At 48.4% G+C, this 12,372-nt stretch overlaps 1 protein-coding gene across 5 annotated transcripts; it reads left to right on the forward strand.

Moving 5' to 3' along the window:
• The first annotated feature begins 596 nt into the window (after positions 1 to 596).
• On the forward strand, positions 597 to 8,570 carry LOC147191246 (H-2 class I histocompatibility antigen, K-B alpha chain-like). 5 transcript variants are annotated; one of them, XR_015103718.1, is made up of 9 exons: positions 597 to 764; positions 3,307 to 3,573; positions 3,675 to 3,953; positions 4,494 to 4,802; positions 4,916 to 5,026; positions 5,120 to 5,137; positions 5,948 to 6,002; positions 6,102 to 6,197; positions 8,276 to 8,570. XR_015103718.1 is itself a non-coding variant. In XM_086136720.1 (8 exons), exons 1-7 carry the CDS (start codon positions 701 to 703, stop codon positions 5,980 to 5,982), a joined length of 1,083 nt encoding a protein of 360 aa, XP_085992846.1. In that variant the 5' UTR covers positions 597 to 700; the 3' UTR covers positions 5,983 to 6,002; positions 6,102 to 7,118. The 5 variants fall into 5 exon arrangements, 4 of the variants coding, with proteins under 4 accessions (XP_085992846.1, XP_085992847.1, XP_085992848.1 ...); XM_086136720.1 differs by lacking the exon at positions 8,276 to 8,570 and having other exon boundaries at positions 6,102 to 7,118; XM_086136721.1 differs by lacking the exon at positions 8,276 to 8,570 and having other exon boundaries at positions 4,919 to 5,026; positions 6,102 to 7,118.
• The last annotated feature ends 3,802 nt before the right edge of the window (positions 8,571 to 12,372 follow it).

Here is a 12,372-nt window from a genome sequence, read left to right on the forward strand (position 1 = left end):
AATTTGTTTTTGAAAGCAGGCTGTATGCAAAGCGACAGGTTTCTGTTTGATTTCATACACACACACACACACACACACACGCACACGCACGCACGCACACACGCACGCACACACACAAATGTTATATGTATCCTCCAACATTGACTCACTCGTATCTCAAGGCATCACTGCAGTGATTTGGAAAGGCACAATTCAGCCTAATCACGTCATAACGCTTCACTCGGTGCTCCACTTTCCCACATTCAATATGTCGGCGACGTGTAGCAACCGGAATGACGTCAAGGAAATCGAATGCCAATGGGACTGCACAGCAGGGTCACGTGATTTCAGAGAAACGCAAAGGAGCGCTTCCTTGTTGCAATTACCCCTCACTACCAGGAGAGTGTCGCTGTTTCAGCACGAATCCCACAAACACTGTTTTCCATCTCATTTGAAATCCTCGAACACACACAACACAGTTGCGGTCATTTCAGCAACGTACGCAAAACGACGTAAGCGATTTAATTTCAAATCGGGCTGAAAATGTATTCTGGCAATGGAAAAAAAAGGGCCGGGTGACGTCACAGGCAGCCCGAATTCTAATTGGTTCAGGAGGTGAACTGGTCCAAGCGCGTCCCCCCCTCGTCTGTTATCTCGCTTGCGCCCGTGTGACAGACAGCCGCAACTTCTAACTACTTGTCCTGCTGCGACACAACTTTGGATGCCGAGAATGTATCTACTCGTCCTCTTTGTTGCGGCTCTGCAAACACCCAACGTGACGCCTGGTAAGTGCACTTTGTTGACAACTTATTTATTGCACGAAAGATTGTGAACCGACGCGTTAACGTTTATTCTCTTCGCGTGTCCGCTGCCTCAACATTGACCAGCACAAATATGTTATCGATTAAATATGGAAAGGCGAACCCACGGTCATGAAATGTTATACTGCGTCAGTCGTTGAGCAGAAAAAGATTAGCTTCAACGTTGCACGTTAATCTGCCCGTCGTTTTTTTTCTTGTTCTATTCAACAAGGTGGGGCGGGGGTTAAAGTTCCTCATTCGGTGTCTACATTTCAACAATTTATGTCGTTATTTATTTAGTATTGATTGTGTTCCGGTTGCAATGGTTTGAAGCAGCAGTTCTCAAACGTTTTGTCAAGTACAAACTTCGGGAAAAAAAGTCAGAAGCTCACACCGCACCGCCACAATGCCTGACATGAAAATGGAGTCATGTGGTCGGCCTAAATGTTCACGAAACCCGGGGCAGCGGTTTTATTTCGAAAAACGACACTCCTATTATTGTCAGCCATTGAAAGGGTATGCGCCGCTTGATTCACAGGGCGCTTAAACGTAGGGACATAAATAAATGGACGTACTCAATTAACGCTTTCATGCAAATGTGTTGGACATGAAAGTTAAACTCAATAGTTGAAAACGTACCGTGCGTTTGACTCGAAGGGAAGTTTTACATCTGTAATTACATGTATCTATTAAATAGATACATGACCCTTCGAGTCAAACGCTGCCAGGATATCAGAAATGTGGTCATCCAAATCTTTTATCACACCGAGTGAGAATAAATATGAAAGACTATCAAATATTGGATTGATGTAGATTTGATTCCAAATCAAGGTGATAATTATAACGTTATTCTTCAATGTAAAAAATCCCGCTTATCATAACAACACAACACTAATTGTTAAAATAAGCGGGGTTTTTTTTTCACATTTTCAGCTAGTGGTGTGCCGCGGGATTTTTTCAGCGAAAGAAATGTGCCTTGGCTGGAAAAAGACACTGCTGTAGATCATGGCATGTCAACGAAGAGGACCGGTCATGACCGCGGAAGAGAAAGTGAAACGCACCCGATAAAGCCAAGCGGGTTACATCATACGAAACATTCAGGAGACGCTTGGAGTCGCAAAGACTCAAATCGACAAGAAATTGGCAGCAATTTCCCTGCTCAGAGTGAATTGCGAGCGGCTCGACGGAGAGTCGAGTCAATGAACGTTTCCTCAAATGCTTTACCTGTTTTGGTGCGAAAAACCTTCCGCTAACTGCACCGCTAATTAGGGAGAATGCGAGCTCCATGGCGCCAACTATGGGCATGGAGGACTTCGAAGCGTCCCGTGGCTGGCTTTAAAAGTTGGTTGCACGACATCAGCTGAGCAACGCTGTCGTGGGTGGCGATCGAGGGGAGGTCAAGTTTGAGACCGCGAGTGAGTGGAAAGAAAAGCCACCGGGTCTCTTACTCGATTCATTTTGCGGCAAATAGTCCGAACTTTGTTCTATTTGGTTCACATACCTGTACTGTTTGCTGCAGTTTTCGTGTTAGAAACAGTTTTTGGGCAACATGTGGTTGCAATTTGTTGCTTGTGTTGGTAACATACTTGCATGTTCATAAAGGACATGTACCATAGTCGTATCCCACATATGGAAATTCCGTTATAAGGAAAGATTGGACAAATATGAAATATGATTCGTTGCTTGAAAATATTTAGTGTATCGCTCGACCTCGACTGGTCGGACCACAACCCGTCTGCAGCAATGCACTGGCTGAAATCGGTGATCAACAACACTGTTCTCATGAAAAAAAAAAGTAGATTCCGACTTGAAGTGCTCTATAAATACTGTTGACTTGAATGCCTTTGTTCTGTTCATGTTTGATATGGACCGTCAACAAATGCCTTTTTTTGAATGTACCGTATCTTGTGCTGACCCGGCCCGCATGTCAAATTTGAAAAGTCAATGTGGCCAAAAAGTTTGCCCACCCCTGATCTATTTCATTTCGAACGTCGTGTTTCTTTTGCGAGTGGTCATCACGTCACACTTTGAGAATCACCGTCGAAAAGTACGTCAACTCTTTTCTTCTCGATCCGATATGATTGCCTTTATTAAAAATGATCATCATCGGAAAAACACGTGTATAGCCTACGTTGAATTTCATGCGTGGATAGTTGATAACTTTCTAGTTTTTTTTTTTGTCGTTGCGGGTTATCATGCATGACCTTCGTCCCTTGATTTGAATTATTTTTCAAATGAATGACAATCGTAAAATGGAAGGTCACTCGATTTCTTTTGAAAGTGTGTTTCAACCAACGGTGAGGAGCATTCAACATCTTTGAAGAAATCAAAGAGAGAAAACGATGAGTGTGGGGTTGTCAAATCACAGAGAAGCTTTGTGAGTCAGAATGTGCTCCGATCAAACGTGGCGTCAATCATGTCCAGAGTGTCGAGGCCCCGAGAGCGGATGGAGTCACGTCAACCACGCATTGCGCGAGGCTGCCGAATGGAAAGCAAAAGAATAAAATGTTCTTGTCTTTTCTTTCAGCGCTACATACGCTGCGTTATTTCACCACAGCGTCCTCTCAAATCGCAAATCTGCCAGAGTTCTGGGAGGTCGCGTATGTGGACGGCGTTCAGATTTTACAGTTTGACAGCAACAGCCGGAAAACGAAAGCCAAGCTGGACTGGGTGAACAAAATCGCAGCAGAGGATCCAGACTTGTTGGAGCGAGAGCTGCACGGCAGTCTTGTCCAAGAGCGGCAGTTCAAAGTCAACATTGAAATCGCTAAAGAGCGCTTCAACCAAACTGGAGGTTGGTTTTCCGCTCGTACAACGTAGCGGATGTGCCCCGACTCATAAACACGCACGTCACTGCTGGCTTCTCTCTGTTCATCGTGTGCGTGACACTTTCAGGCGTTCACATGATCCAGCGGATGAACGGCTGTGAATGGGATGACGAGACTGGTGAGGTGGATGGTTGGGATCAGCACAGGTATGACGGAGAAGACTTCATCTCATTTGAGTGGAAAAGGATGAGATGGATCGCAGCCAATCCACAAGCGTTCATCACAAAGAACAAGTGGGAACGATCGGACGGCCTCAAAGAATACTGGAAGAGATACGTCACTGAGATTTGTCCTGCTGACTTGAAGACGTACGTGAGCAATGGGCGGGACTTCCTGATGAGAACAGGTGCGGTGGCCGCTCACACTCTCTCGTCCTCTCAGCCGTTCTCTTCATCTGTCCATCGTCCTCGCACGCTCTCGCTTTCTTTCACCCTCTCGACATGCTCGCCGCCGGTTGTCTTCTCGCACCTTCTCGGCGCGCTTCCAAGTTGTCCTCGCTTGCCGTTTCCTTCGCCGTCTCACGCGTTCCCTCCATCTTCCACTCACAGGTACCATCTTTTGCTCTCACACCTTTGAGCCCTCGTTGACCCTCTCACACGTTGCCCCTTTTGCCTCCTCACCCTTTCTCCGTCCTTCAAGCCGTCGCGCATTTTGCTTGACTTTTATCCGCTCCCGCTTTTCCTCCGTCTTGATCCTGACGCGTTCCGGCCGTCTTTTGCCCTCACACATTCCCTGAGCGTCATCCTCTTGCGCATGCTCTCCCTACTCTCCTCCCACATTTCTCTTTGCAAAGTTCTTCTCGCACTTTCTCCTCATCTTTGCTCCTCCCACGTATTCTCTCGTCGTCTTTGGCCCCCCTAAGTCGTTCTCTCCCTCCTCGCCGCAGAGCTTCCCAAGGTGTTTCTCCTCCAGAAGACGCCTTCCTCTCCGGTCACCTGCTTCGCGACGGGTTTCTACCCCCTCACGTCGGATCTTTTCTGGAGGAAGGACGGCGAGCAGCTGCACGAGGACGTGGAGATGGGCCAGACGCTCCCCAACCACGACGGAACCTTCCAGACTGCGGTCCACCTGAAAGTGGAGGCGGCGCCCGACGCGGAGGCCAAGTACGAATGTGTGTTCCGGCTGGCCGGCGTCGAGGAAGCCATCGTCGTTAAGTTGGACGGCAAAAGCATCCTGAGCAACGCGCGCGACGCAGGTGAGCCACTTGAATCGTTGCGTCGCCTCGGATTGACTCTCGCCGAACGGTGTCGTGACGAGCCCTTCGCGTGCTTCTCTTCATGGCCCACATCCTTGTTGCCACGTGAAAAGAAGAAGAACGAGTCCAGATGGCGGTGGCCATCGCTGTCACGTTGGGGGTCCTGGCTCTGCTGGCGGCGGGGGTGGCGGCGGTCCTTGCCAAGCGTCGCCGGAACAGACAAGGTGAGGGACGCCAAGATCTGGTCCGTCGGGAAGATCCAAAGAGAACTGTGGCAAAAAGTCCGTCATCCTAACTTTCTTTCTCTTTCCTTCCAGCCAAATACTCTGCAGCGTGTAAGTAAAACATTTTCTGTTTCCTTTGAGCCACAATAAACGGGGCAGTTCCACGAAGGTCCGATTTAGGCCTTTGCCGCCCAAGCGTGAATCGGGAGTCGCTTGAAACGGCAGGAAGAGTCGGCTCCGTAACGATGCACACGTGAATGTTGATGTGAGAAGCGCCGTGAGAAGCTCTCGCTGTGCACCAAAAAAACCAAACAAAAAAAAAACATCGGTGCCTTTCATACGAGTTGAATTTGTTGAGTGGCCGCGCTCGTAACCGAAACTACTCGCGTCACAAATCCTCTTTGTCCAATGAAATAAACGGAAATGCCAATCAGCCTTTCCAGCCGTCCCCAAAAAGACAACAACAATGGTTGTCAGGTGTCATTTCAAATAGCCCTCCCTAAAATCGTATTTTAAAAAAAATCATACATACATGCACACAGTCATGAGATCATGAAATCGATTTTTGAAGGTCGAGCATGTTTGTTTTTGTTTGGTCTCACTGCCGATTGAGGGCCACTGAGCTTCGGCCATCTTGGACAGTTTAAGTCAGACGCAAATCAAGGCGTCTCAAATCCTTTGCGGTTATCGGTACGTCACTGATATTAGTTGTTTCGACACAGAGGATAAAGAATACGCAAAATGACACCGTGTACTGTACGGTGCAGACGCGGCAACAGTTGTAGAATGAAAAGACGCAAGTCGAAGATCGGACAGCGCCGCAAAAGTCATTCGGCAGTGAACGTCTCAGCGGAGCAAATCCTTTGGCGCGAGCGTGACTCGTTTCGCTTCACATCTCACTCTGCGGTTGCACTTCCTCAGCCGTTTCCACCGATTCCGAGCCCCTTGCCGAGTGAGACGCGGCGGCCGTCGCACGGTGAGTTAGCTCCCGCGCCATCTTTGGAATGTGGAAATGCTCTCGGCCATCTTGATGTGGATTCTCGTTCACGCTTTGCTTCGGCTCTTCTCCCTCCAGACGCCAAGAACACAAGTGGGCCTGCTGAGCACGTTCTCATCTGCTGAGCACGTATCCCCTCTGAAAACGCCGACGTTTTTTTTTTTTCTTCTTCAAGTGAGTGCAATTTCGCTTCTGTTAAGTAGCACTCAAAGGTTTCTGGTTTTGGGGGGTTTGAGGTTTCTGTGTGAAAACGACTTTTTTTGTGTAGCAATCAATTGACTAATTCAAGAACTGAATGTCGTCAAGGTCACGATTGAATGGGATTTTATGGTCCTCCAAAAATGTGCTCGATGGTTTCGACGGCATCTCTGCATTCTTGTTTGATTGGATTTGCGGTTTGAAATGTCAACTTTATCGTCATAAGTTATGAATTAAGTGATTCTTTGGCACACCCCGAGAGGGAGCCCGCGGCCGAGAGCACGAGAACGATTCTTCCATCACCGCTTCCGCTTGAGCAAACAACTCTGCCAAAGCGCGCATTGATCAGAACGTCACGTGAACGATTGCGCTCCTCGTCCGAACCTTTTGGACGGATCGCTCGACCAGTGCCAAAGATGGAAATGGCCACCGGCGTGCACTACTTGGCCGCGACCAGCAGAGGCGCTGCAGGTTTGCCGTCTCGAGAGGTTGAGCGACAGCCCTGCCGGAAAGTGTCATGCTCTGTCTGGTTTTGATTGTGTTTGAGCGAAGGGCGTCGCCCTCCGGCAGGCGCGCCCGCTCCGCCGTTTCCCCCTCGAGCCTCGCCAAGCTTTGTCGCGCGGCCAAGTCTCTGTCGGATGATTGACTTTGCTCGCTGTCGTATGCTCGACCTTTCGCTCTGGTTTTGCCGTTGAACTTTGGAAGTATTTTCATGATTGCTTTTTTTTATTGATCCTGATCTTTGGTTTGGCTTAATTGGGCTTCTTCTCGCTGTTCCCTTGTACTTTGCCTTTTGTTTGATGAAGTGTTTTTTGCTTGTTTGTTTGCTTTTCCTGGCTCCTTGTGGCAAGCGATTTCAGCCTGGACTTTTTTGCAATAAATATTTTTGTTTTCGCACTTTGTCTGAGCCTGCGTTTCTGGAATCCAAATCATGATTCGGTTTAGTTCTGAAGAACCTGACAGAAAGCCTTGGTCAACCTGTTCTTCGTGACACGTTTGTGACTTGCGCAAACAGCAATCAACGTTCTTCTGCTCGAGAGCGACTCCGCCCATCGAGACGTTTCTCTTTCGATTTGTGACTAATTCTTCCACGCTTGCACGTGGTCACAGCAGGCCGAGAATGCCATGAGTCTCATCTGAATTTTGGCCTGTTTTACGACCGCTTCTCCCTCATGCCCCCTCCCTTCCCTCCCTCGCCTGGAAGTCAATTTTAAGGCCCAGACCAACAAAGGATGCACCTGCTGTGTCGTGCGGGCCAACACGGAGTGGTCACTCGCAACTTGCAGGCCACACGCAGACAAACGGCGGAGCGGTCGCCAGTCAATCGCAGTACGCGTACGAACGATCGCCTGCTTGATGGCTGATCACAAAGTCGTTCTGAAAAGGTTCCATTGAGCATTGCTCTTTTTTTTTGTTCTTTACTTCTATGCGTGACGACTTCCAGTCTCGGACTTTAGTCGGTCCTTCTGCTTAGGCAGGGCTGCCCAACCTTTTTGGGCCCCAAGATCTACTTTTCCATCAAGTGACTTCCCACGGTCGACCCGTGACCGCGCAGGCACTTGCGCACGCCTGCCAGGATGAGCAACGGCCATAACGCCCCAAAGATGAACGACACGGAGAAATAACGTCGACACAAGAGTTTGGGGGGGTTGTGAAAAGCAAATCGCTTCCTACCATCGCGGGTGACCTGATGCGGAGGCACAAGACGCACTTTGGCAGCGTGTTCACGATCGTAGCTCACGTGTCGCGTTTTCAAATGCTTCTACCGGCACTCCAGATTGACATTCTTTCTTTCATCGGTAAATTGTGCATGAAACAGACTTGGAACGAGAATAATAACGACAAAAGATCGCAAGCTGCAAGTGCAGACTGCAGACCGCAAACAACTTCCGGTGTTTCAAGGTGAACTGCTTTTTATTTGATTTTCATTTTTAAATACTTTTTGTGAAAGTGAGCCTGAGTGGGCACAGTGTGCACTTGTGATGTGTCCGTCGCGACTTCGAAGTGAACGACGAGAGCCGGCTCTGTCATTTTCTCTCTCTCTCTCTTTCCAGGTGTCTGAAGCGAAGTTTGGCAGTGGCTCAGCTGCCGCGCTCAGAGAGAGAGACGGGAAGAGAAAGGGGAGGCGATCAGCCCGTCCAAGTTGAAGTATTTAGTTTTGTTGAATGCAAATTTAAAATAAAGCAAGGAGTAGCTTATGTGTGTTTTGTTCGCTGTTGCTGTTGCAGTTACTATTCACTATTTTTGTGATGATGCAGCATGTTTGATTGTTGTTGGTTGAAGTTTAATATTGTTGCTTGTTTATTGTTTGGAGCTTTTTTAATGTTCAATAAAAAAAGTGAAAAACAATTTCTTTGCTTGATAATTGTTGCTATTTAGTTCACCAAGTCATTTTCCAAAATGTATGCTAAATTTGTCATAAATATTGAAAAGAAAAACTAAAGTTAAAAGTGCCGTTTGAGAGCCATCAAGAGTCGACTGATCCAAATAAACCGGATCACCGAAAAGAGCCGAAAATCCCATCACGAGTGTGCACGAACACAAAAATATAGAATCCCGTGTGCCGATTTTCAAAGATGAAGCGATTTGGACAAGAGGAGTTCCTCCCCTAATCGGGAGCTACGCGGAAGTGAAGCTGTTGTGCCTCGTATGTGTCCAAAAGAAGATAACACAAGAAACCCGTTGAACCACTTGAACAAGTAGCACCCAAGTCATCAAGTGGAAAGCATGAAAAATGCGAACAGAGTTGGCACACCTTGCTGACGGAAACGTTCGCGGTTTAGTCGCTAAAAACGACCCGGCAGGCAGTGGCTATGATGCGAACGCCCTATTCATGGTCATAATTTCGAAAATATTATGTTGACATTATGAGGTGTATTTATCATTCCCGATTGGTCCATTTCTTCGGAAACTACGATGTTATTTTATGTTACTCTGCATTTGCTGTACAGTACAATAACACCGTTTGAAATGAATGAAAACAAATCTTTGTTGTCAGTAGCGGTGCTTTAAAAGTGGCAATTTAAAAGCCATGAAAAAACGGTTGTCGCTGCTCGAACAACACGTACTTGTCGCAACTGGTTCGTGACACAAACATAGTTCGGGGACCACCGCTTTACGGGGTCTTTCAAAATCATCTCCGAATCAGAACAGAAAATGTTTGACTTGGCGAGATTTGAGATCTTTTCTTCTCCTCTTTCATCGTGGAGGCGTTCATGCGCCACAAGTGAAACGAACCCGAAATTGAACTTGAACGCAGCTCAGAGTTGCTCCACTTGGGGTCGTTCGACACCCGGACCGCACGTGCGTGACAATGGCGAGAAAGAGTTCGGCACTTCGCCAAGCTTTTGCTGAGTCTTGGGCGCTGGTCGCCGACGCTGACGCTGACGCCGACGCCGGGGGTGGGAGCTTGTTTTGGCTGTCGGTGTGGCTGTTCACGCTGCTCCGGTGTTGTGTGGCGCTGGCCGCCGTCCCCCTGGTCAACCTCGGCGAGCTCCCCGCGGAGCGTCGATAGCGCCGGAGCCTCGCTGTCCGCTGTTAGGGGGAGTCAAACCCCCCTCTTTCAGAATGGTTTGCGCCAGCAGCACGGGGGAAGTGCGTGCGCTTGTTTGTACGGCCGGCAGTTTTGAATACAGCGGCACGTAACGAATACTCTGGTGTCCGGTGTCTCGTTATTCTGCAACAAACATACAGAAACAGCCGCTGCCTCGCTGTGGGAAGTCGGCGTGCCAGACTCTCCGAGTGGCCGGAGACAGAAGCGACAAAAGCCGCGAGTTTTGTTCATGAGGGTGCTTCGCATGTACAGGCCGGATTTGGCTCTGCTGCTCGGAGGGTTTTGCTTTCTCACCATGGCTGCCGTCTGGAAGTTACACAGTTTCGCAATGAGGATGAGGATAAAAGAAGGGGCCGAAATTAATGCGGGGAGGGGCGGGGGAAAAGTGTATCAAGGAGAATACAGTGGTCCCCCTGATTTACAACATTATAAGATATCCTTTATTTGTCCCGCAATGGGGAAATTTACAGTCAGAGTTCAGAAAGGAAAACACTGGGTAGGGAGAGGAAAAAAAACACGCTCGAACTATCCTAATTCTACGTCGCGGGGGGGGGGGGGGATGGAGCGATGAAGGCGGTGATGATAAGGATGTGTATGTGCGTGTGATTGTCTGGTTGTGTATGCGTTGAACAGGCCGCAGCTGCTTCGTCAAGGTCATGAAGACAGTCCTGGCTTATCAGTCCATGGCCGAGAAGGAGGGGGGTGATGGTGGGGGGCACTAGCATCCGTGCAAACATTCCATCCAGGGGAAAGGGGTCCAAATCGCGTTGTTTGTTTTGGAGGGACGACCGCCAACAATTTCAGGTGGCCTTGAGTCCGTGGCTGTATCCCTTCACTGGTGCCGATCAGCCAAATCCTCAATTCCTTTTCGAAGCGAGAATTCCAACTTCTCCATGTTGTTGTCGATCGTACGGAGACGCTCCAGAACCGCAATTGCGGTTGAGCTCAGTCACCGCTTCAGTCTGAGTGTTGGATATTCGCGCTAGACCATCGGGAATGACCGGCAGCTCCTTCACTTCCAATAAACCTGCTCCCGTCGGTTGGATTTTGCGATAGAACAGGAAACTGCTAACACCAAACTGCAGCATACCTGCTATCAGAAGGCCGATAATGTAGATGTCTTCCTCCTCCTCAACGGACAGTATTGACAGGCACACCATTCTCCGCTTCCTCCGTGGATCTAGGGCAGGGGCGGGCAATTATTTTCCCGCGGGGGCCAAATGAGAAGCAGAAAATATTATGGAGGGCCGGGCCAAAAGTTAGAAATAGAAAATAAAGAAGATAGCACAATGTCTTTGTATGCCAGTAATAATGTAACATTCTCCCCCACCATCACACTCAGCACCGGTTCTCCTCAAGGATGGGTACTGAGCCCCCTGTTGTTTACGCTCTACACATTTGACTGCTCTCCGACTCTTATTAGCGGTCCAGTTTGCGGAAAGTTTTTAACATGATAACAATCAAACCATTCTAGGAAATGTTCATTTACTCGAGCCACAAGCAATTCACTCTGAGCATTGAAATTGCCAGAATCGGACTGAGGAAGAATCGCTTCCTTGTTTTTCAAAGTCTCGTAGATTTGAGTCTTTCCGACTCCAGGCGTCTCCTGAATGTTTTCTACTTTGTTACCCGCTTCATTTAATCAGATACATATCACTTTCCCTTCTATGGTCATTACTCTCTCCCTCTTTCTTTGTCTTCCCCTCCCTCCCTGTGCTCTGCAACTTGAAGTAACTGCGCCACCTGGTGTTGAAATACCTGTCATTACAAGTCCAAACGAAATGAATGCAATCAAACCTTAATTGTGCACCAATCTTCGGTGGGCCGGATTAAAAAGGCCAACGGGCCGGATCCAGCCCGCGGGCCTTGTTTGCCCACCACTAATTTCTAGGGTGTACCCGGCAGCAAATGTCCCGAGGGGCAAGCAGGCTCCCCACTGCCTGCTCTTCTCGTCGAGAAATTTTGCCGATTGCATCAAGAGACCAGCCAACCAATTCCATGGTTTGTTTTTAGGATGAAAAATACAGCGGAGGCTAGGAAAAGACAGCACAAGGACAGCACATAGACTGAGTGGCGAGCAAGGGTGGGGAGGGGGGACAGGAGCAGGAGCAGGGCAAAAAAGCGTCCGCCTTCGTCGAGAGCCAAGCAGAAAGGGGATAGCCAAATTATATGGGGACATCTACTCCAAATTAAACAGAATTAAAGGAAATGTCGAGATTGAGGGAATTTATTCTCGTGTGCGTGTCCCAGGTGGGATCCAGATCCGGTATTACACGGGCAAGGTAATTGACAACCTGCGTGCAGATTTCGTGCCAGATGACTTCTTGTCAGCACTGCTTCTCATGGGCGTGTTCTCAGTGGGAAGGTGAGAAGAAGTATCCTGACCCCCAAAACGTCAGAGCCCTGCATAATCCAGGCGCCGATAAAACATAATGTCACGATTTCGGGCGAGCCGAATGTGGTTTTGGATCCCAATAATCGCAGACGTCAAGCAGATCTTGGTGACAAACAAATAGTTTAATGAATATAATTATAATGGTTAACAAAAAGCGCTTGCATCCAAAAGGCAGGGGAACAAAAATAGAAATGAGTACGCAA

The sequence above is a fragment of the Hippocampus guttulatus genome, chromosome 18 (genome assembly GCF_054856545.1).
Source record: "Hippocampus guttulatus isolate MCC_2025c chromosome 18, RoL_Hgut_1.0, whole genome shotgun sequence".
Taxonomy (NCBI): Eukaryota; Metazoa; Chordata; class Actinopteri; order Syngnathiformes; family Syngnathidae; genus Hippocampus; species Hippocampus guttulatus.

What these genes read in the sequence shown, in the direction of transcription:
- LOC147191246 (XM_086136720.1), top strand. Translation starts at nt 701, where the DNA reads ATGCCGAGAATGTATCTACTCGTCCTCTTTGTTGCGGCTCTGCAAACA. An exon ending in AACACCCAACGTGACGCCTG is followed by an intron (nt 765 to 3,306) that starts GTAAGTGCACTT and finishes CTTTTCTTTCAG; the next exon opens with CGCTACATACGCTGCGTTAT. An exon ending in GAGCAACGCGCGCGACGCAG is followed by an intron (nt 4,803 to 4,915) that starts GTGAGCCACTTG and finishes CCACGTGAAAAG; the next exon opens with AAGAAGAACGAGTCCAGATG.